General features: G+C 41.8%; 1 protein-coding gene across 2 annotated transcripts in view; it reads left to right on the top strand.

Annotated features, from left to right (window-relative positions):
* The window catches only part of Acsl6 (acyl-CoA synthetase long chain family member 6), a 41,950-nt gene extending 23,998 nt beyond the window's left edge, over window positions 1-17,952 (top strand). For both annotated transcript variants that reach the window (XM_090321070.1, XM_090321069.1), the window contains exons 12-21: window positions 933-1,067; window positions 1,635-1,769; window positions 2,722-2,817; window positions 4,317-4,389; window positions 6,354-6,442; window positions 7,551-7,667; window positions 9,777-9,920; window positions 11,313-11,414; window positions 12,508-12,579; window positions 17,498-17,952. In XM_090321070.1, the coding sequence (XP_090177196.1) occupies window positions 933-1,067; window positions 1,635-1,769; window positions 2,722-2,817; window positions 4,317-4,389; window positions 6,354-6,442; window positions 7,551-7,667; window positions 9,777-9,920; window positions 11,313-11,414; window positions 12,508-12,579; window positions 17,498-17,635 (1,101 nt within the window). In that variant the 3' untranslated portion in view covers window positions 17,636-17,952. The remainder of the gene's footprint in view (window positions 1-932; window positions 1,068-1,634; window positions 1,770-2,721; window positions 2,818-4,316; window positions 4,390-6,353; window positions 6,443-7,550; window positions 7,668-9,776; window positions 9,921-11,312; window positions 11,415-12,507; window positions 12,580-17,497) is intronic.
* Window positions 17,953-22,867: the final 4,915 nt, after the last annotated feature.

Genomic DNA, 22,867 nt, shown 5'->3' with positions numbered 1-22,867 from the left:
CCACTTTGTTGTTATGTGTTTGTGCCAACACTGGGGTCTGAACTCAGGGCCTGGCACTTGTCCCTTAGCTTTTTTTTTTTTTTTTTTAACTAAAGGTTGGTGTTCTTACACTTGAGTCACTGCTCCTCTTCCATCTCTTCCTGATTAATTGGAGATCAGAGTCCCACATACTCTCTTGCCTGGCCTGGATTTGAACCACCATGATCCTCAGCCTCTGGAGTAGCCAGTGATGCCTGGCTTATAAACTCCATCCTTTAAATCTTTCCTATTTTGCCACAGAGAAGATCTAGTATAATAGGTCATGCTTTTCAAGTTTGGATTAGAATGCCAGCAATGCCCGTTGTTTTGTGGCACTAGGCAAGTTACTTTACCTCTCTTGAGCTTTAAATTTTTCCTTCAGGAAAGGGTTGTTAGGAATGCTATCTTCCTTACAGCGTTCTGTGAGAGTTAAAGAAGTAATTAGAAGGTCCCTGGTGTGCTCCTAGTCTTATAAGAAACAGCCAGGTTCCCCCATGGCCTCTTTCCCACAGCCAAGTGCAGTTAACAGCTCCAGTGCCAGTGAGGATGGGGTTTCCCTAATAGTTGTCGAGTTGTTCTTGGGGAAACCCGTAGACTATCTAGACTTGAAGCAGACCCATTCAAGGATTCAGTGCATCTCAGAGATCTGAGTTCCCAGGGTTTTAGAGTGGGTGTGAGGGATGCCTACCTTGGTATCTTCTAAAAGCTCAGGACTCTGTCCCTGTTTCTTTTCCCTGTGTTGGAGTGAAATTTAGTGCAAATATTTGTGTAGGAGACAGCTCAAATAGCATTCTTTGATGTCTCCCAACAGCAGCTATAACTGGGCTGGGGTGGGGATGGGTTCACCATTGGATAGCTCTCACCTGAAGCCATGACTGACCAGACTAAAGGACCTTCATATCCTCTCTTTCCAGTCTGTCGTATACTGCCATGGAGGACGTGTTGGCTTCTTCCAGGGGGACATCCGCCTCCTCTCAGATGACATGAAGGCTCTCCAACCCACCATTTTCCCTGTGGTCCCACGACTGCTGAACCGGATGTATGACAAGGTGAGACCCTCAGGGCTAGCTATCAGCTCATTTGGACAGAATTTGTTTGTTAGGCAGAAGCCCCATATAGTTTTTTGTTTTGTTTTGTTCTTTCACACCATGCCAGAAAGCTTGCTTAATTTCTTATATCCTTTGATTTTTTTTTTCTCAGTCTTCTCCCTATTTTCCTAAACCCTGGTTGAGAAGACTTTGTACTGGGGCTTGAACTCAGGCCCTGGGCACTGCCCCTGAGCATTTTTTTTCCCTCAAGGCTAGCACTCTACCACTTGAACCACACCTCTGCTTTTGGATTTTTGGTGGTTAATGGAGAGAAAAGTCTCACAGATTTTCCTGCCCAGAGTAGGCTTCAAGCTATGATTTTTTCAGTCTCAACTCGTGAACAGCGTAGATTACAGGCGTGAGCCGCTGGCTCCTGACCATCGCCCTTGTTTTGATGTCACACCATCAGTGGCCTCCTGCAGGGGTACAGTGGAACCTAGCTTCTGTGCTGGCTGTCGTCCTGTAGGGTACACATTTAGAAGTGATACATTCAGATCCTGAAAACTGGTTCCACCTTGTGTTCCTCAGATCTTTTCTCAGGCAGACACTCCATTAAAGCGTTGGCTCCTGGAGTTTGCAGCTAAGCGCAAGCAGGCTGAAGTCCGGAGTGGAATCATCAGGAACAATAGCATCTGGGATGAACTCTTCTTTAATAAGATTCAGGTGAGGAAATGGACAAACAAGGGTTTATAGAGTAACACCTTGTATCTAGTGGCCTGCAATCTTATGAAATAGTAACATTTGCTCATCTAATCAAAGCATAATTTTAAAAGTCTTTAAAAGAAGTTGGAAATGTATATTTATTTGCCAAAGGGCAAACAGCAAGAAAGACCCCCTTGGAAAATAGGTTCCTTAACCATCAGGGTAACTTTACTTTTGAGTCAGTCGGTGTTTCACTGAAATATTCCTGTGCTCCCAGGACTTGAAGATTCTCTCCCCCTTCTAACCTTGGCCATAGTGGCTTTCCCATAGCACCAGGTTCTAGCCAGATGAGGAACAAATTTCTTCTTTTCTTCTGTCTTTCCCATGTCTCCCAAAGCAGGCCAGTCCAGAAATATATATTTCTGAATCTCCACCAAAGTCTTCAGGCCCTGCATTGCCCAAGAAATATGTAGTTCATCAGTAGCATTCCTCATTTTTCTTGCTATTCTATTTTGAGCTGTGAAAATTAATTTTTAAACTCTCTTGGCTCAACTTACAGAAACAAAATGTTTCAAGTTATCTTTTACCCTCTGCAATGCATCGTAAATAAAGCATAATATTGATTTGTACATGAAAAGGAAAAGGCAATGCCATTAAAATGGAAGCTGGAAGAAATTGTCCTAAGTAATTGTTTTGGATGCTTGTGAATGAGGGAACAGCTTTATCATTGAAGGAGGGGGAAGAATCATAATTATAGCATGCCCTACAGACTTAATGGCACTTATCTAAAAAGACATAAAAGAGCTGGTCATGATGTGGATTAAGATGCAAACTGATAGGGCTCTTCATTTGTAAGAGGAAGGGACTTTCCCAGCTCAGGGCCTTGTTTCTTATCTACACCCTAGCATTAGTTAATGTTGCCCTTGGATGAAGAGCATCACCAGTGTTGGCAGGTTCTTGTCTCTTCCCGCAGGCCAGTCTTGGTGGGCGTGTGCGGATGATCGTTACTGGAGCAGCCCCCGCCTCACCAACAGTCCTAGGATTCCTCCGGGCAGCTCTGGGGTGCCAGGTACTACCACGCACGGCCTTCCATGGGGGGCTACGGGGGATGTGTTAGGCAGGTAAACCCATATTCTTGACTATACAGAAAAGGATCCTGGAGACAAGACCTCTTTGACATAAAAACCTCCTCATGAGAGGATGAAAAATTCCCAGAGCCAGCGAAAGTCAGGAAGCCTTTGCCACCCACATTCTTGGAAGCCCAGCTGTATCCACTGGGAGAGATTCCTTGACCCGGGCCCATGGAAGTTTTTAGCAAAAGGCAAATGACCAGATAAACTATATGGACATTTTCGATGTGCAGAACAACCTGTACCACATAATGCCTCACAGCTGTACCTTCTCCAGCCTGCAAAGTGCCTCTCAATGCAGAAATGGAGTGCTGGGAGAGTACAAAAGCCCATTTGTGTGTGGTTATCTGTTATTGAATAGATTTTTTTTTTGGTCAGTCCTAGGGCTTGAACTCTGGACCTGGACACTGTCCCTGAGCTCTTTAGCTGAAGGCTAGAGCTTGACTCTTTGAATCACAGTGCCACTTCCAGTTTTCTGGTGGTTAATTGGAGATAAGAGTCTTAGGGACTTTTGTGCCTGGCTGGCTGTGAATCGCGATCCTCAGATCTGAGCCTTCTGAGTAGCTAGGATTACAGGCATGAACCACCAGCGCCTGGCTTATTCAACAGATTTTGTTACCACTTAAAAAAAAATCCTTCATTTATCCAGTCAATGAAAATATATTCAGTTCCTTCATAGGCAGGTATTGTGGCTGATGGGCATTTAATAAATGTGTCAGTTTCATAATTGTGCATGCTTAAACTTTTATGCTTTTGAAGCCATAACTTCTTATACTATCCTCCTATCACATACTGACATAGTTTGACTGGTTTTAAGGGCATATGTTCCCAGTGATGTAAACAAGAGAGACTCTGGAGAGGAAGTATCTCAGCAGATTTGAAAATGCTTATATCTAATACATATTATTCCAATGGAAAATTGAGCCAGTGGTTGAGAATATGTCCGAAAATCTGACTGCATAATATTTTTGTTGCTAGTCCTGGGACTTGAACTCAGGGCCTGGGTGTTTTCCATAAGCTCTTCAAGTCAAGGCTGGAGCTCTACCACTTTGAGCCACAGCACCACTTCCAGTTTTCCTAGTGGTTCATTGGAGATAAGAGGCTCCAGGACTTTCATACTTGGGCTGGCTTTGAACCGAGATCCTCAGATCTCAGCTTCCTGAGTAGCTAGGATTACAGAGTGAGTCACTGCCACCAGCTACTATATAATTTTATCTGCTAATTGTCTGTGGTAAAACCACACAGCACATTTTTCCAAGCCCCTATTGCCACACCATGTTCAGCTTCACCTGGAGTTAGCTACCTTCCGAGTACTATCCTACCCATCCTCACTGGGGAAGAGCCAGATGTCCAATGGGAAGTTGGGTAGCTGAGCATGATAATCTGTCAGCTCTTGGAAATTGTGGGTCCCTGTGTGATTTCCATGTTTTGCTTGAAGGTTTATGAAGGTTATGGCCAAACGGAATGCACAGCTGGGTGTACCTTCACCACACCCGGTGACTGGACTTCAGGTAAGATGGGCTACAGATACATAAATGGCTCCCCAGCCATTCTAAGTCAAAACAACTGGCTATGGAACTCCATTCTAGGAGTGAATTTGCCTAGGCACTTAGGAAAAAAGTCCAAGAAATTAAAAAGAAAATTAATGATGATTGTGTCTGAGTTGTGTTATTTGGGATCTGGTGTTTTTCTTTCTTTCTTTTTTTTTTTTTTTTTGCCAGGCCTGGGCTTGATCTCAAAGCCTGGGCACTGTCCCTGAGCTTCTTTTGCTCAAGGCCAGCACTCTACCACTTGAGCCAGAGAGCACCACTTGCAACTTTTTCTGTTGCTGTGTTACTTAGGAATTGAACCTAGAGCTTCATACATGCTAGGCAAGCACTCTACCACTAGGCCATGCTCCCAGCCTATTTTTCTGTTTCTTTTATAGATAAATAGAAGTTGTACAAAGAATAGATAGGATTCCACATGGCAAAATCCTTAAAATACCAGTGTGATAAGTTTTATAGGTTCTGGTATTGAACAACCTTGCTTCCAGTTATGTTTTAACTGAATTTTTGTATTTAAAAAAAAGAAAAAGAAAGCTCTTTTTTTGGAGGGTCATGGGCAAAAAGAAAGCTCTTCTGAAGGAGAGAAAACTTTTCAGTGATTACTAGTATGGAGGATTGAACCCAGGACCTTGTGCGTACCAGCTTAACACCTTTGAGCCACATCCCCAATCTTTTTAGTTTTGTATTTTGTTTTTCAGGACTCCTTAGCTTTATCCAAGCTGTCCTGTAACTCTTGATTCTGTTGTCTCCAGTTTCTGAATAGCTGGAATTATAAGGTGGTGCTACCACACCTGGCCAATACACTGTTCCATATAAGGCCATTTTAGAGGCCTTTTGGAAGCAGTGGTCTTCTGTGTCTAGTGACAACCTCAGAAGAGCACAGTTCCCAATCATACTTTTCTGTGACTGGCAGAAGAATACTTTTGCTGAGGGAAAGGTTCCAGCTTTGAGCCAACTTCCTCTTGGGGCCACTCTTTGTGCTTTCAGTTTGTTCAACACAAAATGGAAAATTTGGGATGATGTGCATGCAAAAAATATATATGCTCTTAATGGAGTACTATTTTCAGAGCAGCTTGAGGTAGTAGAGTCAGGAGAAATATGATAGGTGAATTCTAATTTGGAATTGCCATTTGGCCAAGTAAACCTTTTTGGTTGTGTAGTGTGACTCCTATTGCCTTAAACTCTAGCTGAATAAAGCTGCTCTTTACATAAACTCTTGAGTCACCTGCCATTGCCAAATGTCCTTTAGGTACCATGCATACTACTTTTTTCTTTACTGCCGCCATCATATTGGCCATTCACTTTCAGGTTCCTTCTGGACACTTTCCTTCTTCCCTCTTATGTCATCTCCTGCATTTTGCTATGGAAAACTGTTGAGTGTTTATTCATCATTACTTCAAAAATATTGAAGGTTATTATATATGAGCAGATTGATATCTTTGTACAGTATTGTGAATGATTTAGCAGCATGTCTTAAATTACATCAAAATGTCACAGCTTTGGTTTTTGTATTATTTCAGGACTTTGGCTAGCTCCTATTTAACAGTCCTTTAACTTGCCAATGAGTTGGGTAACATCCACAGGCAATGACTACAAAATGACCTAGATATAACTTAGTGTTTAAAATATATAAGGCTGTTCAAAGCCAGCCTGGGCAGGAAAGTCCGTGGAATCTCATCTCGAGCAAACTACCCTGAAAAGGCAGGCAGTGGTGTTGTGGCTCAAGTGCTAGAACACTAGCTTGGAGCAGAAGAAGCTGAGGCAGAGTGCCTAGGCCCCAAGTTTTATTCCCAGGACTGTCAAAAAAATCAAATGTTAAAACAAAGGCCTAGCAGAGGTTGATCTGACCTTTGTCATCAGTGCCTATTCAGAATAAAGATGTGTCAGAAACCAAACACTGACAAGTGCCATTTTGCTGTGTGTTCCAGGACATGTAGGGGCACCTCTGCCCTGCAATCTTATCAAGCTTGTGGATGTAGAAGAATTGAACTATTGGACCCACAAAGGAGAGGGAGAGGTAAACTTAAAGATGTAGCCATTCGCACAAAGACCCGGGTTCGATTCCTTGATACCACATACATAGAAAAAAGCCAGAAATGGTGCTGAGACTCAAGTGGTAGAGCTCTAGCCTTGAGAAAGTCCAAGGGCAATGCTCAGGCCCTGAGCTCAACCCAGGACTGGCAAAAAAAAAAAGATGTAGCCATTCATGTCTGGATACTTTGTATCTTGAGTTGAAAATGAACCAACAAAGACAGAGAGTGGAGACAGAGAGAGTGGAATTATTTTCCTTTGACCTGTGTATAAAGTAATTTTAAGTAACTGATTTATTTGATTCAACAACCCCTTTATACCTGGAGTTCCTGGATCTAAGTAAAGATTTTGAATTCCCTAACAAATAATCTATAGTTTGTTGGTTTTTTTTTTCCCTAATAATGTCAAGGCCTACTTATGAATAATCTGTGCCAACAAGAAATAGCCATGTACAAGTAAACTAGATAAGATGGACCAAGCTATGTCATCCCTTGAGAGTAGGGAAACTGAGTGCCTAGTGTTGGAAGCAAGAGATTTGAGCAGCTGATGAAAGCTGGGTACCAGTGGCTCATGCCTATAATCCTAGCTAATCAGGAGGCTGAGATCTAAGATCATGGTTTGAAGCCAGACCAGGCAGGAAAATCCTTGAGACTCTTATCTCTAATTAATATCAGAAAAAGCCAGAGGTGGAGGTGTGCCTCAAGTGGCAGAACACTAACCTTGAGCAAAAGAAGCTCAAGGACAGCACCCATGCCCTGAGTCCAAGCCCCAGGACTGGCAGAGAAATAAAACAAATTCTGTACTGAAACATTAAAAAAAATGTGTAGCTAAGACCAAGGGACTCCTGAGGAAAAAAGATGGCAAAGGGAGAAGGGTGGGCCTGAGCAAGGAGGAAAGGTAGAGAGGACACTGCTTTAGAGAAAGCAGAAACCATTCAAAAGGCAGAGACATCCAGACAATTCCTTGTCCTCAGAATCCATCCCCACAGGGCCCGCAGTGGCTCTTGTGATGGATAGTGTACCCAATTCTTCAGTCTCCCCACACTGCCTCCCTTTCACTGTGGCTGAGAGAAACTGTGGTGTTTGTCCCTACAGATATGCGTGAGAGGACCAAACGTATTCAAAGGCTACTTGAAAGATGAAGACAGGACAAAGGAGGCTCTGGACAGTGATGGCTGGCTTCATACTGGAGATATTGGGAAATGGTTGCCGGTACGTGTGTTTGGAACCTCTTGTAGCGGGTGGGTGTGTGATCCAGTTAAGTAAGATGGGAATCCAATTAGACGCCAGTGGTTCATGCCTGTCATCCTAGCTACTCAGGAGGCTGAGATCTGAGGATAGAGGTTCACAGCCAGCCTGGTCATGAAAGTCCGTGAGATGAGACTCCTATCTCCAATGAACCACCAGAAAACCAAAAGTGGTGCTGTGGCTCAAAGTGGTAGAGTACTAGCCTTGAGCTGAACAACTCAGGGACAGCACCCAGGTCCAGAGTTCAAGCTTAACGATCGACCAAAAAAGAAAAAAAAAATAGGAATCCCCGTGTCTGTCTTGAGGTTATTCATTCTTACCAGAGTTCCCTCTCCCCCAAACTTCCTCCTCCTTCCCTCCAAGTGAAGATGATGAGCCTATGAGTAGAGCTGGAGACCACCTCCCATTCTTCATGGTTTACCAGAAACAGATCTGCTAGTGTGTGGAGTCTGATAATGGAGTAGAAGGAGACTCATATCTCTGGGAGACCTGAGAAGGGCATAGATATGGACCCTCTGCTGAGGGAGAAGGCCTGAGAAGAGAGAAATTCAGAGCTGGGTGGATGCTTCAGTCCCTTTGGCTCTGCCAACATTTACTCTCATCACCTTGATCAAAGCCTTGCCCTTCTCTTGGATTACACGTCGATGCACTTGTATACTAACGGAACAAGCCCTCAGAGTATCTTTTGGACCATAGTCCTCATCTTTTCACTCAAACTAATTTGCCTCATTCTATTTTTAAAATATTGCCTCTCTAGTTACTGTCATGCTTGAGGTTAAGCATGTAGAGCACTTAATATGGTGCCTGGTCTATAGGAGACATTTAGATGAATGCTGTGACCAGAGAAAAGCCTCTGTCACAGACAGCTTCTGCCTTCAGGGAATGTCTGCATCTCTGTCAAGTTTCTTTGGTTTTGTTGGGATTTGAAGCATTAAGGTAGCAGGTGCATAAATAAGGCTACGTTCTCCGAGAGACTCCATGGACTGTAATTTTCTTCCACTTACCTCAGTGAGCTTCCTTTTGAGAACCCCTCAGGCCTGTGGCACACAAAGACATCTGGTGTCCCCAATGTTCCCCTGGGCCAAGAACTCTGACCAAGGAAGACATACATCTTTTTTTTGGGGGGGGGGATCATGGGGTTTAAACTCTGGGCCTGGACACTATCCCTGAACTCTTCAGCTCAAGGCTAGTACTCTACCACTTGGAGCCAGAGAATCACTTCTGATTTTCTGATGGTTTATTGAAGTTAAGAGTCTCACAAATTTTTGTGCCCAGGCTGGCTTTAAGCCCTGATCCTCAGATCTCAGCCTCCTGAGTAGCTAGGATGACAGGCATGACTCACTGGTGCCCAGCAAGACATACATCTTTTGGCAGTTCCCTACCCAATGTACTGGCATGAACTGGGGCACACCTACTGGGGAAAAAATAAGGGTGAGCCTGTGACTTGGCTCATCCTGATCCTAAGTCTCAAGATGAGTCACCTTCCAAGGGAACAGATGGAAGACTTCGAAAGACAATCAGGCCAGGGTGACAGTGCATGCAGGGTACAGATGCTAAAGCTTTAAGGCAAGGGCTTCAGATGACAGGCCCCTTGTGTAGGTAGAAAAACCAGAGAAGCCAGCAGGCTCTGGACACTTGCACAGTGAGAGTTCAAGGCTCTTCTTTCCCTGCATACTCAGGTCAGTGAGGTCTGGGAGCTGTGTGAAGAGATCTGGTAGTTGTGGGAGTGGTCACCCCAACTCCATTGTTAGTGGAGCCAGGAAAGAGCAATATTGCAAGGATGGAGCCAAGTGAGGGATCCAAGTGAGGGAGTCCTGGAGTTCAGGAAGTGAGTGGAGGTTCTGGAGGCCAATGGCACCAGTACTTCCTATCCACCTCCAGCCCTACCCCCTGCCCTGCCTGCCTTGCGGGGCCAGGGCTCCAAACACCATCTGATGGATGGCCAGGTGGAAGTCAAGAGGTTTCAAGGTGCTATCTGCCAGGTAGATGATAAAGGGACTTCTCTATGGGCAGAGCCAGGGGCTTAGGCTTGGAAGGACATTTTCATAGGACGTTATCTGTCTAACTCCACAGGAAGGAACTCTTAAAATTATTGACCGGAAAAAACACATATTTAAACTTGCTCAGGGAGAATATGTGGCACCAGAGAAGATTGAGAACATTTATATCCGGAGTGAACCTGTGGCACAAATCTATGTCCATGGGGACAGCTTAAAGGTGAGGCCCTCCATGCCTTAAACCCTCCCATATGTTCTGGCGGGTTAAAACATTTTGTGCTTTTTAAAATGTATTTTTAAGGGTTTTTTTGTTGTTGTTGTTAGTTATGGGGCTTGAACACGGCCTGGGCATGGACCCTGAGCTCCTTTGCTCGAGGCTAGCACTTTACCACTTTGAGCTATAGCACCACTTCCTTCCTATCCATTTTAAAGTTACAGTTAGTTTACATCAGTTGCTTTAAGTAGTAGTAATAAGAATTTCTACTTGGGCCAAGAGTTTGGCCTACTGGTAAAGTGCTTGCCTAGCATGCATGAAGACCCGGGCTCGATTCCTCGGTACCACATACATAGAAAAGGCCAGAAGTGGTGCTGTGGCTCAAGTGGTAGAGCTCTAGCCTTGAAAAAGCCCAAGGACAGTGCTCGGACCCTGAGTTCAAGCCTTAGGAATGGATAAAACAACAACAACAAAAACATTTCTACCCCCTTTCAACTTATTTTCCACTTCTAAGAAGAATTTCTAGGGTAAAATGCTCAAACTTTAGAATTTCTGCCGTTATGATACATGAATGCATGCACACGCTCCTGTAAGCGTGTGTGTGTGTGTGTGTGTGTGTGTGTGTGTGTGTGTGTGTGTGTGTGTGTGTGTGTGTGTGTGTGTGTGTGTGTTGTGCTGGGGACTAAAGCCAGGGCTTCATGCATGCTATGCTAACTCTTTGTCACCGAAATATACCCACCAATATGCTATTTTCATTTTCATTGTGCAGACGAATTTTGCAGGTAAATGGGTGTCATTTTTCAGAAAACGGTACTGATTGTAATGTTGCTTAGGGGTCTATTATTTTGAGAAGATTTGTATTTATTTTTCTACCCACATCATTTAGACCAGAAGTCATATAGTGAATATATTCTATGATATCAAAGATCTTGAATCAACTGTATTCACCGTTTCACTTGTATAACTGAATATTAAATTATTTTGGAAGAAAATGCTACAAAAATCAAGTTTTTCATGATGGTCCAGAAATTTTGGAAGATGTGCAGTGATGTATAGAATTTGGTCATAGAGGTATACGCATATCCAAAAGATGTGTAGATTTAAGATTGGTATGAGAATCCAAGTTCACATCAGTCTAATTTTAATAATTCTTGGTATCTTTAAATTCCCTCCCACAAAGAGGTAGGTAGCAGGGATTATCAGAAAATGAACAGACAAGAATGTGTGATATTTTGGTGGAAAAGTTTTATAACATATGAACATGTTTCATAAGCATGTATTTATTTTTAGAAAAGGGTGGAGTCTGTGAACACCAAGAGATTATTTTTAATATGGGATCATGACCAACCACTTTAAAAGCATGACCACGATTATATTTTCCTTTGGTGGGCACTGCAGGCCTTTTTGGTGGGCATCGTAGTGCCTGACCCTGAAGTCATGCCCTCCTGGGCCCAGAAGAGAGGAATTGAAGGGGAGTACACAGAGCTTTGCACAAGTAAGGTCAGTATCTTGAGGCCATTCCCCAAAGGTTGCTGAACATATTATGAAAGCATACAATGAGAGGAACTCAGAGAGAATTTTTCATATTACTTTGTTTACAATGAGACTCCCCCAAACCAGAGATTGAAAACAAACAACAAAAAAAAACCTATTTCTTTTTAGAAATTTGATACACTGTTGGATTTTTTTTAAGCCAGGAGAGATCACAGAAAGTTTATCCACTGGTATTTTCTTGCAGCTTGAATAGAGTAGTCAAGGGAGGAGGTTAACTTGGCCAAGGCCACACAGTTGGTTCCCAGCACAGTCACACCATGAGCCCAGGCTTTTGGACTCACTCAGGGCCACACAGTCTTTCCAAATAAGAGACTGATTTGCCGTACACTGGCTTCACAGAGATAGTGACAGAACTGAGACAGTAACCAACTCTTCCTCCGCAGAGAACCCATGATCCCAGCTTGGGGAAATGTCACAGCACGTCTTGGAGGATTGCTGTTTTCTGGCTCAGCATCAGTCCCTATCTCATAGTCTATTTCTCTGCAGCAGCCATAGGCCCCATAGCTTCCACTGGGCCGTGAGCTCATCTGGAGGTGCCAGAGTCAAAAAAATGAAACAGAGGGATAAAGTATTTTATCTTGCTGGGCATGGTGGCTCACGCCTGTAATCCCAGCTACTCAGGAGGCTGAGATCTGAGGATCAAGGTTCAAAGCCAGCCCAGGCACAAAAGAACCTGAGACTCTTACCTCCAATTAACCTCTAGAAAATGGGAAGTGGGGCTTGGCCCAAGGGTAGGGTGGTAGCCTTGAGCTTTTCAGCTCAAGGACAGCACCCAGGCCCGGAGTTCAAGCCCCACAACTGACCAAAAAAAAAAAAAGCTCTTGTGATTTCTTAGCCTGTTTCTTTGGCCATCTATAGCCCTTTGCTGCCTCCTGGGAGGTGGTGCAATCGCCTGTTGGAAATGTCAGGCAGAGCTGGAGGGACATGTCTGCACAATCACTGGGTTATACTTCACTTAAAGCTTGTTGTTTCCTCCCCTCCCACCCCATCCCTATTTTAAAATGTCTTCTTGTAATTTCACTTTTATGGTTCCATTTAGGAGCTGAAGAAAGCCATTTTGGACGATATGGTGAGGTTAGGAAAAGAAAGTGGACTCTATTCTTTTGAACAGGTAATTATTATCTTCCTTCTACTCATTAGTTATGAAAATGAAAGTTAACAATGGTGACCCTGACCTAGATTCCTTCCTCTTTGTGGCACAGCCAGCCAGAAGGCTGTGTGGCTGTGTGCTGACAGACCCCTAAAGGCCTGTTGCAGACTGGCTTCAGCAGCTTGCTCCTGAACTAAAATAGGTCACTGGACAAGTGCTCCTGCATTTGCTGTCCTGAGAGTCACAGACTTTCATGAGGCTGAAATATTAGCCTTACAGTTCGTAGTAGATCGTGTGACCCCCATTCATCCCCCAAGGTGCCTGCAGTGCTACAGACCAGAGCCCTACCTTATTTTTACTTTTCAATGACTTTTTTTATTAAAGAATTTATTAATGTTGATTTTTACATCATATTTTAAATGACAAATTTAACAAACAAGTGTTCAAGGAGGGAATCTCTATTTTTACTTTTATGAGGGACAATTTTCTTGGCAGCAGCAGAGATTTGCTTACGCTAGGAGGACATGGGAAAATTGAGTTCCTCTGGGGCCAGTGATCTGTCAGCCAGCACACTTTCTTCAACATGGAGCCAAGAAAGAACTCACAGGGAATTAAAATTAAAAAAACAACTCACAAAATATTACATGTTCATTTGATAACATAAGAATATTATAAAATTATTCTGAACACAAAATTATTTTCGTGTCTTAATTGGTCATTTAAGACATTTGCAGGGTACCAGTGGTTCACGCCTGTAATCCCTACTAAATGACCATTTCTTGTCAGGTGCTGGTGGCTCATGCCTGTAATCCTAGCTACTCAGGAGGCTGAGGTTTGAGGTTTGAAGTTGCATGCCAACCCACGCAGGAACATTCATGACATTCTTATTTTGAGTAAACTACTCAGAAAAAGCTGAAAACGGAGCTGTGGCTCAAGTGCTAGAGCACTACTTTGAGCAAAAGAAGTTCAGAGACAGCACCCAGATCCCAAGTTCAAGCCCCAGTACTCACACACACACATATACACAAACAATTTCAATTTTTTTTGCCAGTCCTGGGGCTTGAACTCAGGGCCTGGGCACTATTCCTGAGCTTCTTTTTTGATCAAGGTTAGCGCTCTTACCACTTGAGCCATAGTGCCACTTCAGGCTTTTCCCAGGCCTTGTCTGTTTATGTGGTACTGAGGAACCAAGCCCAGGGCTTCATGCATGCCAGGCAAGCACTCTACCACTAAGCCACATTCCCAATCCCAAGATTTTAATTTTTAAATTTCAAACGGAAGAAAATTAAACATTGCAGGATCTAAGACTATCATTTTTCATGTGAATTAGATTTTTATATTAATCCAGTTTGAGAAACACTGCGTTACCCTCATTTGGTAGTTAGAGCCTAGATCTCTATGATTTTAATGGTCAACTCTGAGGCATTCAAGGGAATGTACATGTATATTTCTAAATGGAAGGCCCATTTGTCATAAGAGTTACTTAGAAGTGGAAGTGGCCCTGTGGCTCAAGTGGTAGAGTGATAGCCTTGAGCTGAAGAGCTCAGGGACAGCACACAGGCCCTGAGTTCAAGCCCCATGACCGACACCCCCCCCCCAAAAATAAATAAAGTTGCTTAAGTGTACACTAGAATTGATTCCATTGCACTTCCTTAATGAGGAACTGTGTGACTGAGTCCTCTAGAGTGTGTCCTCCAGACACCAGGACTTGTCAGCAGCCTGAGAATACATGTGGCCATCCATGTGCATTAGTAAGACCCGTCTGCCCTCTGCTGGTATTGTGGGGTATTACCAGCCACAGAACAAGAAAAGAATGGTAGTGGGAGTCAGCTCCTTCTTGGGATGGGCTAGGGATGGGAACATCTCTTAAGATTCTAGTGTTACCTGTTGCTTTCCTAGTGAGAGCAGATGTGATTTTGTCTTTTCCTATTCCTTGCACAATGTCTCCTCTAATGATCTTCCCTCACCATGATAACCTCAAGGCCATGTGGCCAGCCAGTAATGTTTACTTTTATTACTAGGATTGTCACCTCTTAATTTTCTCTCTGTCTCATTCTTCTCCTCTTTTCGGTGTGGCATCTGCCCCACCCCGGCCGTTTGTTCCCTCATCAACCATGGGAGAACCAACAGCAGGCTCTGTGCCTGAGGAGGGTATGCTCCCAGCTGTAAGCCAGAGTGCAACATAAATCGCTCCAGTTAGGGACTGTGAGTATGGCCTACTGGTAGAGTGCTGGCTTGGCATGTACAAGGCCCTGGGTTCAATTCCTCCATACCACATACAAAGAAAAAGCCAGAAGTGGTATTGTGGTGGTAGTAGAGCACTAGCCTTGAGAAAGCTCAGGCCCTGAGTTCAAACCCCAGGACTGGCAAAAAAAATTCTTCCAGTTAATCTGCAATCTAGTTTCAGCTTGTCCTTTTCCTGCCTCAAAAATGAATTGTTAGCCAGGTGCCAGTGGCTCATACCTGTTACTCTAGCTACTTAGGAGGCTGACATCTGCAGACCACAGTTCAAAGCCAACCTGGGCAGGAAATTCTTTGATACTCTTATCTCTAATAGACTACCTAAAAAGCCAAAAGTAGAGGTGGCTCAAGTGTCACAGAGTGCTAGCCTTATGATAAAGAAGCTCTGGGATGGCACCCAGGCTCTGAGTTCAAGCCCCAGGACTAACACACACACACACACACACACACACACACACACACACACACACACGTGCGCACATATCCTTGTAATGAGGTTTAAATTTAGGGCCGTGTTATCCCCTAACTTTATTTCCAGTCCTGGAGCTTGAACTCAGGGCCTGAGTACTGTCCTTGAGCATTCTCAAGGCTAAAGCTCTACCACTTGAGCCACAGTACCACTTCTAGCATTTTCTGTGTATATAATGCTAAGGAAAGGAACCCAGGGCTTCCTGCATGCTAGGCAAACACTCTACCAGTAGGCCACACTCCCGGTTCTATCCTTTAACCTTTTTACTCAATTGATGCTCTACCACTTGAGCCACAGGTTCACTTCCAACATTTTGCTGGCTAATTAGAGATAAGAGTCTCGTAGACTTTTCTTCCCCAGACTGACTTCAAACTGTGATCTTCAGATCTCAAACCTCCTGAGTAGCTAGGCAATGGGAAGCATTTGTAAAAATGCTATCATAATTAAAATATGTAGGTGCCTTGTAAGCATTTGAGCACATTTAACTATAACTTAATATTCTTGATAATAACAGTTGCATAAACTCATAGACCTTATAAAATGGACTTTGATACTTGATATTGTTTTCCAAATTCTGCCTAGTCAGGAGTGAATTGATCATTTCCCTAAAATGTTGGAGGTTTTTCCTTTATCTCTTCTTCTGTAAATACCCACTTGGTGGGTATTATTCACAAACAATAATGAGTTAAACATATTTCACTGAAAAACACCTCTGAACATAGTAAAATACTGTATATCTTCAAGATTACGAAAAGTTCTTGCTTTTATGAGTCAACACGAATGGAGACTTAAGGTATTTTATTCCTATATATTTAAGTGTTAGAATATTTCAGAAATTAAGAAAAAAGAGCTGTAGACTCTCTTTTTAGTGACAAGTATATGGTTTCCAGAAAGGAAGCTAAGATTAAACATTTACAAGATTAAACATTTTCTTCCTTCTTTCTTCTGTCTGTGAATGGGGAAAAAGTAGAGGATAAGATTCCCAAACTCTTTATTGGTTCAAATTTAGACACTGGTTCTATGAGAACATGTATAATTATAGAAGTACAACTGTGTTTTATTGTTGCTTGACTTCTGGGGTAAAAGTAGAAGTTTAGGGCCTGTCCGTGAGTCATTTTCTCCATTGGCTGCCTGGACATTTTATTCACTCAAGTCAACCATTCAGATAAGTTTGTGGAAGAACTGAAATGGACCCAAGGCTGTAGGTTAGACTAGAACATAGACTGGCAACCTGGCAGCAGTGTCTGACCTTCTCACTAAAGGATTTTCATGGAGCTGACTTCTGAGCTTCTGTAAAGCTGGATTTGATGAGACAGTCTCTTCTCCGGGTGGGGTGAGGAGAAAGACAGTCCTGTGACCCTTAGATACTCCACTCGAGCCCTTTCTGCTTGCTTCAGGGAGTGAGTTTAACAGAACGTCAAAATATTCTTTTTGATGTTTCTTTCATCCCAATATCAGATTTAGGGCTGGACATAGAATTTTTTTTCACCAGTTCTGGGGCTTGACTTCAGGGCCTGGGCATTGTCCCTAAGCACTCTACCACTTGAGCCACAGCGCCACGACTGTGGGTTGTTTCGGAGGTTTTGTTTTTGGTTTTTGGTTTGTTTTGGGGTTTTGTGGTGGTTCATTAGAGATAAGAGTCTCACAGACTTTCCGCCCTGGGCTGGCTTTGAACTGCAATCCTCAGATCTCAGTCTCCTAAGTAGCTAGGATGACATGTGTGAGCTACTGACACCTGGCTGCTACTCAGGTTTTTGTTTTTGATTTTTAATCAGGGAAGTCCTCCCTGATTGCTCCTCCCTCTGGTCTTGAATGGCTTCACTGATTCCCTTTGACCTGAGTACACCTTACTAATACTTTTCCAGTGTCTCTCTGTGTACTGGGCACAAATATGTTCTTCCTGAAGGCAGGGCTATTCCTGGTTCCTCTTTGTAATCTCAGTGCTTAGCACTGAGTAGACAATTTGTTTCTATTTATTGACTTCCTAAATGAACAAGTAAGGGGAATACTTAGATGGTCATAAGACATATCAAATGGACAAAAGTGTTACTGATACAACATTGACTTAACATGACCTTCTTATATTAGTGTATCTATTCCTATAGGCATCTTTGCTCTTATCATGTATTCTATTCTCTTACAGAATATACATGCTCTTACCATGTATCTGTTGAATACTGTGTTTTGTTCGTATTAAAGATGTGTTCTGCATTTTGGCTTTTTTTTTAGGTTAAAGCCATTTACATCCATTGTGAAATGTTTTCAGTTCAGAATGGCTTGCTGACACCAACACTAAAGGCTAAGAGACCTGAACTGAAAGAGTACTTCAAAACACAAATAGAAGAGCTTTATTCAGTCTCCATGTGAAGGCCCAGGAAGGTTCTTCTCAGTACAGTGGACCGTGCAGCAATATTCTAGTCATTTCTTGAAAGTAATGAGTCAAAACGATACAGTTGAAAATGAATAAGAGCACCTGATTTTTATGACTGAGCCTTTTCTGTCCCAAGAGGTCTTTAACAATATTTTCGCTATCATCACTGAGCACACTTTATTTTCTCTTAAAACGATATTGTAGCACGCTCTAAAAGGGTCTCCAACAGAAAAATCAAGAACTGTGTACCACTAGACATAATATATTCTCAATGTTCACAAATCCCTATTAAACATGAAGGAGAAAAACATAATTGATATATTGTACTTAATTATTTGTGGAATAATAACCAGGTAGAGAAAAATAGGCAAAATGTGGACTACCTCATTCGATAACTGATTGTCAACATCACAGTTAGATAAGTTAAAACTAGGTATACAAAATCATGCTAGAACAAAACATAACTCGTATTTGACATGGCTTCAGGTTCTTTCCATATAATGATCCTCCTAGTAGAAGAAAGTCCTTTCTGCTTTTTTTTTCCTTTTATTCATGGAAAATGAATTCATTAAATTCAAACCTTCTTAAGGCAAATGTTATATTTCTGTAACATCTTACAAAGATCTTTCAGTAAGTTTTCTCACATTACACACACTGAAATATTCTAGAACAACCATAAAAATGTAATGTAAAACTACTTAAGGATAGTATGATGATGATCATGGATTTATTACCATAATGAATTTTAATGTCTGTAGTAAAGGCTCAGAGGAGAAACTGAATAATTTCTCTGGGTGGGCAGCAATCAATGTATCTATGTTCTTTTCCAATGTCTTTCCCTCTTCCATTTCCAGTATGTCCATGCTGCCTGAGAAAACCAAAATGGTTATCATTCTGAACCATTTCACTTTCTTTCAAAAAGATTATTGAAACAGGAAAATAGGGAGGAATAGATGTTATTTCCAAAGACATAATTTTGAAGAGCCTTCCTAACACCCCCCTGAAAACTTTACAGACCCATATAGAAATACTTGCTAATGACTTGATGGCATTTGTTGAATAAAAACTCATTCTTGCATTATAGGTGCCAAGGTCACATGTATCTGCCAAGAATTTAAAGCTTTGGTCCCATGGAGAGCAGTTCAGTTCAAGCATCCAAAGAAGGCTTGGTCCATAAAATGGTGTTTGTTTGTTTCCTGTAGGATAGGAGCTTGAGAGCATATGAACAATTCATGAGTGATTCATGTGTTTGTTCATGTGAATAGGCAGCTGGCCCAGCTGTTTCTCAATGAATTCTGGCAGTTAAAATTTTGCACCAAGGGCTGAGAGAATGACCTAGTGGTAGAGTGCTTGTCTGGCATGCATAAAGCTCTGGGTTTGAGTCCTTGGTACCACATGCACAGAAAAAGCCAGAAGTAGCATCGTGGCTCAAGTGGTAGAAAGCTAGCCTTGAGCAAAAGAAGCTCAGGGACACAGAACCCAGGCCCTGATTCCAAGCCCAAGATGGACTAAACCAAACCAAAACAACAACAAAAAACTTGCATCATCCTGTGGGCTATTGGATGAATCTTAGAAATGATCATCAGTCTTGTTAAATTGGACTACAACTTCATTTGGTGCATTTATTCATACACACACACACACACACACACACACACACACACACACACACACACACACACACACATATATATTCCTTGAGAATAATCTCTATGAAGAGCCACTGTGGAACTTATAAATTTGAAGTTTAATAAATGAGCTATTTCTGTGTACATTAATTTTTTGTGGTGCTGGAAAATTGAACACCGGGTCTTTCTTTCCCATGTCAGGGAGTGCTCTACTCTGGAGCACACTTGGCCCTGTGCACATTCATGGTTCAAAGGTGTTTCTGACTTAGTGTCCAACACCACATCTGTATTATTCTGGCTTTTCATTTAATATACATTTGACCAGTTCAAACTCATAAGCATACCTGGATTGGACATTAAGAAGGGCAAGTAGCTTCACATTTCAAAAAAAAATTATGAAGCTTTTTTTTTCTCCCCTTGCCCTTCTTCTCTACTAAAATTTAATAGTTGGCTATGATTTTAAAAGGATGACTGATGATTGTTTTTAAATAATGAGAACTAAATCCAGGGCCTTGCACATGCTATGCAGGCATGCTGTCACCAGCTAGATTCTACCCTAACCCTGGTTTTGAGATAGAATCTCACTATGTAATCAAGACTGGCCCTCAGCTCCTGAACCTCCAGCCTCAGCCTACTGAATGTTGTGATTTCCGTTATCCAACACTGTGCCTAGAATTTTGAACAATATCAGCAAATCATTTTCAACTGACTTTGATTCTATTTATACTCCATAGTACTTAGAAATGGACACCTTCCGGTTTCTTCTTTTTGGCAGTCAAAAGACTTTTGTTTCACCTGGACATCCTAGCTACTTGCAAGAGCAGTGGTCAGGAGAATCACAGTTTAAAACCAGCCTGGCTGAAAACATGAAGCCTCAAAAGAGAAAGGTGGGGCACTGGGAGTTTGGCTTAGTAGCAGAGTGCTTGCCTTGCATGCACAAAGATCCAGGTTCATTTCCTTGGTACCACATACATAGAAAAAGCTGGAAGTGGTTGAGCACTGAACTTGAAGAAAGTCCAAGGGCAGTGCTCAGGACCTGAGATCAGTCCCCAGAACTGGCCAAAAAAAAAAAAAAGAAAGAAAAAAAGATAAAGATAAAGCTGGGCAGAATGGTATACCTATCATCCTAGAGACAGCATGAAGCACAGATCAGTCTGGCCTGAGCAAAACAAAACTGTCTCAAAAATACCAAGAACAGGGCTGGGAGTTTGGCCTAGTGGTAGAGTGCTCGCCTAACATGCACAAAGACCCGGGTTTGATTCCTTGGCACCACATATATAGAAAAAAGCTGGAAGTGGTGCTGTAGCTCAAGTGGTAGAACTCTAGCCTTGAGAAAAGTCCAAGGACAGTGCTCAGGCCCTGAGTTCAAGCCCCACAACTGGCAAAAAATAGGAAAAGAAAAATAGCAAGAACAAAAAAAGACCAGAGATGTGGCTTAGCACTATATGTCTGCCTAACGAGCATGAAGCCTTGAACTTAAACCTCAGTACTGACAGACAAAACTTTTTAGGTCTCCATTGGACTTCCTGAATTATATGGAAAGCTTCATCTTTGAGCCAACAAATGAGTTAGTGAAAATGTGCCAAGAAAATTTAAAATGATAGACCCTAAATGCATTGCATGTCCCATTTATTCCTCTTAACCCCATATAATTTTATAATAAACGAGAATTTAAACAACATATATTAATAATGAGGAAATACCATTGCTTCAGATGGCGTAGTCTTTGGATCTTTTGTACTTTTTTGAGCAAGGGAGGGAAGGAGTTCATTCCTCTTTAATCAGTATAGCAAAAGGCTATGTACAGGAGAGTCATAGGCACATTGGTAATTAAATCCTGTTTACGTGTGGATGTATTACAAGAAATCAGTTTCTTAAACATATGTATATTTTTAAATGTCTGGCCTTGTAACCTGAAGGGTTATTCTCATATAAAACAATCCTGTTATGTATATTATGCAATAGGATATACACCAATTTCTTTTTCCTTTTGCCATGGGCAATATCTTCATATAGTACTAAGATTTCACTCCAATTGGGAAAAATAATTCTAGCCAGGTATAGTATGCAGGCCTAAGCCATATGTTAGAACTCAAACTCAGAATTCCAAGGATTAAACATATACTTTCTCTCCCTCTATGTCTCTCTGTCTCTGTCTCTGCCTCTGTCTCTCTCTCTCTCTCTCTCTCTCTCTCTCTCTCTCTCTCTCTCTCTCTCACACACACACACACACACACACACACACACACACACACACACACGTGTCATGCTTCCACTGTAAATTTAGGTAAAATTACAAGCATGAGAAGAAGGAAAAAAATCCCAGGTATCCCAACTGAGTTTTTACAATCAGGTAATGGTTTAGCAAATTAAAATCAGCACTAAATTTGATTGTAAGCACCCATCAAAAAACCAATGATCTTTGATATTTTTTGAGGGGGAAGGAAATAAATGATTCGTTATGTTCCAAATTTGTACAGCACAAATGTGATCTAATTCTTTGGTGTTTTTTTGTTGGGGGGGGATCGCTTGTGGGGCTGCACCTGGATGCTGTCCCTGAGCTCTTTAGCTCAAGGCTACCACCCTACCCCTGGAGCCACAGCACCACTTCCTTGATCTAATTCTTTAAGATGCACAAATACCATTAAAAATGAATGTAAAGAAAGAGAAAATGTATTTTTTGCATGACAACAGGCACCTTAACAAACTTAATATATTCTCAGGTAAAAAAAGAATGAATAATCATGTATAAAATTGATAAACTATATAGTTGGCTGTATTTTCTTGCCAGTTTTTATTTTAAGGAAGCATTTAAATGGAAGTAAAAAGGATCCTGGTAGTCTAAATCTTTTCAAGTATGCTGCAGCATCTTGCCTGAATCTACATTTAACTACAATAAGCCTGGAATTCACATCCAAGATAGGCCCCTAAATGAGGAACTCTTTAGTGAGAACTCATTAATGGTTATAACATTGAGACACTAGATAAATACTTGGAATACAAGCATTTCTTAACCTGGTCCCAAACAGGAAGGATTTTCATAAAGTAACATTAACATTTAAACATTCATTTGATTGATGAAGTTTCCTTGTTAAATTATTGCAATGATTGCATGGAAGAAAAAATGGCTATTTTTTTTGAAGAATTGCTTATTCTACTTTCAATGTTTAAACTTGAGGGGATAAAAATATTACTTTTTACATATGCCTAGAAGTATCTTAACTGTAATTCTATTTTCATTTGCTTTGTTATAATAGCATGCATGTAAAATACAAAGTGCATTTATGAAGACTTTTGTAAAAAATAAAGATTTTCATTTCTCAAAGTGGCTTATAATGACTATTTTACCTACTTGGACCACATAATCCCCGAAGTAGATTGTTTAATCATCAATTGTGGTATGTTTAGTAGTTGAGTATTGAGCTCTATCACTAGTCTGCATACTCTACATCTTTGTCATTCTTTGTAAGTTCCCCACTAAATCCAAAATCTGTGATGTACCCAAGGAAGTTCTCCTTTTTATAGGTTTCTGCTGGAATTCTTCACCATCATCAAACGTGTCCTGGATTTAGATCATTTTCATACTTTCAACAGAATATA

This window comes from Megascapheus bottae, chromosome 29 (assembly GCF_031878675.1).
Source record: "Megascapheus bottae isolate mThoBot1 chromosome 29, mThoBot2.hap1, whole genome shotgun sequence".
In the NCBI taxonomy this organism is placed as follows: domain Eukaryota; kingdom Metazoa; phylum Chordata; class Mammalia; order Rodentia; family Geomyidae; genus Megascapheus; species Megascapheus bottae.
The sequence above is the reverse complement of the archived record's forward strand: the minus strand, read 5'-3'. Positions and strand labels throughout refer to the sequence as shown.